The sequence below is a fragment of the Mandrillus leucophaeus genome, unplaced genomic scaffold (genome assembly GCF_000951045.1).
Source record: "Mandrillus leucophaeus isolate KB7577 unplaced genomic scaffold, Mleu.le_1.0 Scaffold550, whole genome shotgun sequence".
Lineage (NCBI taxonomy): Eukaryota > Metazoa > Chordata > Mammalia > Primates > Cercopithecidae > Mandrillus > Mandrillus leucophaeus.
Window position 1 is genome coordinate 594,942 of NW_012105920.1, and position 4,980 is coordinate 599,921.

The following is a 4,980-nucleotide window of genomic DNA, read 5'->3' on the forward strand; positions in this document are numbered from 1 at the left end:
CCTGCTGAAGGCACGCTCTGAGAACCAGCTTTTGTTTTTTTTTTTTTTTTTTTTTTTTGAGACAGCGTCTCGCTGTTGTTGCCCAGGCTGGAGTGCAGTGGCACAATCTTGGCTCATTGCAACTCCACCTCCCAGGTTCAAGAAATTCTCCTGCCTCAGCCTCCAGAGTAGCTGGGATTACAGGCATGCACCACTACACTCAGGTAATTTTTTGTATTTTTAGTAGAGACAGGGTTTCACCATGTTAGCCAGGTTGGTCTCGAACTCCTGACCTCAGGCGACCTACTCGCCTTAGCCTCCCAAAGTGCTGGGATTACAGGCATTAGCCACCATACCCAGCCCAGCTTCTGAGTCTTTAAAAACCCCAGGGATGCCAGAGGGGAACAGGAGGTGACACTTGGGAATTGCAGCTGCTCTATTCTAGTCCATACTCTCCATTCACATTTCTCAACCCCTTGAGATGACCCTTCCCAAGGGCCTTAAAGACATGACAGGCAGAGAGCTCTGCAATCATGGTAATAATCACAGGCATAGCTATGTGAGTATTTTGGCCTTATCCAATCTCCAAAATCCTCTGAGGCAGGAATTATGATCTCCATTTCCGGAGCAGAAAGGGGAGGTGCACAGAAGCTATGTAACATGCCCAAGTCACAGAGCTGGTAAGCAGCAGAGTAGGGATTTAAACCCAGCTACATCTGACTTCTCATCTAAGTTTCCCAGAAGGCCCTGGGCGGGGGATTTAAACACATAACTGAGGCAGTAGGACACGACTCGTGAGGGCTCTCACCAGGAAGCAGCTGACGTCTATGAGCAGGACAGTGGGGATGCCACCAAAGGTGACTCCCTGGAGCACGGTGCTGTTTTTGGCCGAGTTGTAGCAATAGGAGTCATTGGGCTGGTCCCCGAGGCCCAGCTGCTCCCTGATGGACACGGCCTTGGACTGCCACAGCTCCAGGAATGGGGAGTCCGCCATCGTGCCTGTCTTCCCTGGAGCACAGGACAACAGAACGAGGCAGACAGATGTTCAGGGCTCAAATTTCTTGCAGGTTCCCACCAGTGCTGGCAGAACCAAAGGTGGGCATTTCCCCAGGGACTGGTCGGGCACAGGGAGCCAGCAGCAAGGAGTCCAGGAGAGCCAGACATTGGACCTCTGAGTGCCTGGCGGTGTCCACAGAGAATGGCTCCATTATGGGACAATCTCGGGGGATCAGATGGTCAGAGTGGATGGCTCATCCAGGACACAGTGGACAGATCCCCAGAGGGGGTGACATGGAGTAAGGGAGGGACAGAGTTGGTGCAGCTGCTGGCTTAAGAAGTCCTAAAGCTCCTCTAGCCTCCAGGACTCATGTTGGGAAAGTCACTCCTGCAGAAGCCACTGGCAGATCTGCAGTACAGGCAGGGGAGAGGGAGAAAGGCACACAAAGGCAAGAAGAGGAAAACACAGGGATAAACAGGGAAGAAGGGAACATCCAAGTATTCATGATGGTCCATCCATGAACCACAGACAACACCTCACTCCCACTGCTCACAGAATGTCAGAGCTGGGACCTCAGAGATGGGTCCATCTGTTATACTTGGAAACCAAGCCTCAGAGGTTTAATAACTTGCCCCAAGGTTAAGGTTAAGGAGCCGGTCAGGGCAGAATTGAATCCCAAACCCAGTGTCTTGACTCTCAGATGCCAGTTCTCTTTTTACTTTGCCACAGAGGAGAAGGCAAAGGGGGTGGTCTAGGGTAGGGAGGGGGAGGGAGTCAGGAGTTCCAAGGCCTTCTCAGGGACCTCTGGGTCCCCCAGCTCCGCCCTTTCACACATACATACCCCTCCTGGGTACCATCAGTCTAACTGCAAGGCCCAGCATTTCCAAAGCAAACACTGCTCCAGGCTGGGTTGTTGACCTTTCCTTCCTGAGGCTCCTGGTGCCCCTGGTGAAGCTAATAGAAATCTCCAGTGTCTGTCCCCTGACACCTGAGGCCCGGGAGTTAGTGTCCAAGTTCTCACACTGTGGCTGAAGGGCCAGAACACATGTTCAACCTGGACTTGCTTAAGATCCCATCTGCCCAAATCTGGTAAATCTAGAATTCCCAGGGGATTTCTGCTAAGTCTGGTGCTTCTAGCTGTTATAGGGACAAAGATCTTGAGAACAAGAAGAAAAGATATAGAGAATCCAAACATGTTTGGATACCAGTAGTGCTGGTGGGGTATGTTGGGTAACCCCTAGGCCTGCAGTGCTGGGGACAATCACACATGGACACCTACACACACACACACACACACACACACACGACAGGAAGTACAGGAAGGGTGAATAAGTGGAAAGTCCAAGAGCATGGGAGCATCCCCCAGAGAGCCAAGTCACTTTCTCAACCTTCTAAGAGACTTGGCAATGGCTGGAGGTAGTGGGGGTTGTGATGCCAGAGTCATGGGGCTGCTGGCTCTGAACACAGTCACAAGAGTGACCTCTGGAACACAGATATTCTTGGCTTCCCTTTAAACCCCACCCAGTGGTACCACCCAATGGAACACCCCAGCCCAACACTTTGAGGCCACCACCTACCCCTCCTTCTTCCTGTCCCCACACTTACCAGACGCTAGGGGAAGGAAGGACTGTGGATGGACCCGTTGGGGAGGTCCTCAGTTGGAGCTGTCTCTGGCAAAGGCAAAAGCAGCCCCGGTACCTCCCAAGCTGCGAAGGGCCAGGCCTCAGAACTAACACTCATTTCCTGCAGGGCTTTCCTGACCAGCAAGTCCTGGGGTACCAGCCTGTAGACTTTCCTGAAGGATCACAGACACCCAGCATCACATGGGAGCCACCCTTTTCCAGCGTAGGGGTCTGGATGGAAACCCTCCAGCACACACCCGTGTATGCATGCTGTCCATACGGAGCTTTACGTTCTGCCCAGTGGGCTCCCTCCTGCCTGGATCTCTCCCCAAACTCCCAGAACTGGTTCTCCATCCGTCAGTGCTCCTCTGTGCGACTCTACTCCTCCTTCCTCAGCCAGCACCACCTGCGGACCCAGCCTCTCTCCTCTTCACCAATAACTCAAGGACCTGCTGGGGCTAGGGGAGCAGCCCTCTCCCACAGAAGCCCTGGAAGCTGTGGGCTCATGGTAGGACTCCAAGCAAAGGACTTCACCTGGGCCTCAAGGGCTAGTGCTACTGGGAAGCTCCCCAAAGTTCCCCAAGAGCTAGAATTAGGAAAAAGGAACACAGCAGCATGAACAACGAAGGCTTGAGAAGTGAAGTGGAAAGAAAAAACATCCCATAAAATGCTCACAGAGGGAGCATTGTCCCTGGAAAGGGGAGGGTGCTGTGGTGGTGCTGGGAGTGGCAAACCCTCGCCAGGACTGCAGAGAAGGAGAGAGGCCTCCACGAAGGGAAATACCTGTGGCTTCTCTTCCCCCTCCAGCCCCAGTTATGCCTCTAAGTCACTTGTCTCTTGCCAAATAGGCTTCCCAGGGTGGTTTGACAAAGTCTGATAAGAACTCAGGGAGGTGGCTAGCAAATACTATGAGCCTGAGATGGAGGTAAGTTCAGGTGGCCAGTCATGTCTGCCCTCTCCGATGAGCACCCAGGTTAGGGCACAGCTCTGGGGATCCACAGTCTCTCTCAGACCCTTCAGCTCAGTCCCAGCCTGTGCCTGCCCATTAGACAGGTAAAGTCCAGATCCCACTGAAACAGCTCCATCCCTCTGGCTCTCAACAGGACAGCTCCTCTGCATCTTCACAAACAGGCACGTTGTGCACGGGCAGCTGAGAACACAGACACCATGAAGCAGCACTGCCAGAATGAGGAGAAGGCAGGGGGAGGGGAGCACCCAGCTGGCAGCTATATGGAGGAGGCCAAACCAGCAGCTAGGCACTGTGGTTGCAGTGGCACCGCCTGGCTGAGAACCCCAGGCAATATTCAGTCATCCTAGATGTATGTGAACGCCTAGCACTTATCTGTGCCTTCCAGAAATTCTCCATTCATCCCCTTATTCCCACTCAATATGCTGAGGGTAGGAAAGCCAAGAATTACTGCTGAGGCCCAAGAGCCAGAGTGGGCAGCAGGTGACTTCACGCTCCCAACCCAAAGTTCAACCCATGTGCATGCAAGCATCTGATTGTGGCCTGTGGGAGATGGCTAAATCCAACAGCTGTCTGAACTTGCCAAAGTAAACCACCTATGCTAACCCACTGCCCAGTCTCCATTGGCAGCAAAGACTGGCCTGGTGACCAACTTGACAAGCTCTAGAAATGCCAGCACAATGTTGCAGGAAGGATATGGATATTGTTGGTTCTTGCAAGAAGGGCCGTACAAATTCAGGGTAATTTTATCATCACCAAATCTTTCAATCCTGTGATGACCATAGCAAAACTACAAGCTGCTCCAGCCTTCTGCCTCAGGAGCTAACTCTGGTCTTTCAGATGCAGAATAAGGTTGTAGAGTAAAGTACAAACTTCTCCTTATGGTAACACCAAACAGGACCCAGTAACCCAGACAACTGTTTACCTCTACCCTGGAGCACAAACGAAATGACACAGCCCCTGGCTGAAACGAGAGGCAGTGTGGCTCAGGGATTATGTGAGCAGACTCTGGAGTTAGGGTCTCAGCACCACGCAGTTCAGACAAGCAGCCTAACCACTCCGTGCCTTGGCTTCCATGGCCCAGAAATGAGAGTGATCACTTTCTCTCACGGGGCTGTTGGGAGGCACAGACCCCAAACAACACCTGTAAAGCACTTAGCCCAGGATCGGCCCTAGCAAGCAATTAGAAGCTGTTTGCCTTTATTTTAAGTCACCCCTCCAGCTAATGGGAAACACAAGGGCAGGACCCCACCTGATGTCTTCTCTGTTAGAGCCCAATGAACAGCTAGGAGAGACCTTTGCCCCCATACTAAACAAAGGAAGGGGGTGTGTGAAGGGAAAAGGAGCCTCGGCTTCCGTTCATATCCCCCTGAAGGCACAGCAGACGTGAGGATGACCTGACAGGTGTGGGGGGG

At 52.7% G+C, this 4,980-nt stretch overlaps 1 protein-coding gene across 2 annotated transcripts in view; it reads right to left on the minus strand.

Annotated features, from left to right (window-relative positions):
* Positions 1–4,980, minus strand: part of TMEM63A (transmembrane protein 63A) — a 37,038-nt gene that overhangs the window by 30,705 nt on the left and 1,353 nt on the right. The window contains exons 2-3 of one of the 2 annotated variants that reach the window (XM_011997952.1): positions 2,582–2,771; positions 788–987 (exon numbers count right to left, since the gene is read on the minus strand). In XM_011997952.1, coding sequence (XP_011853342.1) covers positions 788–973 — 186 coding nt within the window. In that variant the 5' untranslated portion in view covers positions 974–987; positions 2,582–2,771. Of the gene's footprint in view, positions 1–787; positions 1,385–2,581; positions 2,772–4,980 lie in introns of both variants that reach the window. The other variant, XM_011997953.1, reaches the window with a different exon arrangement.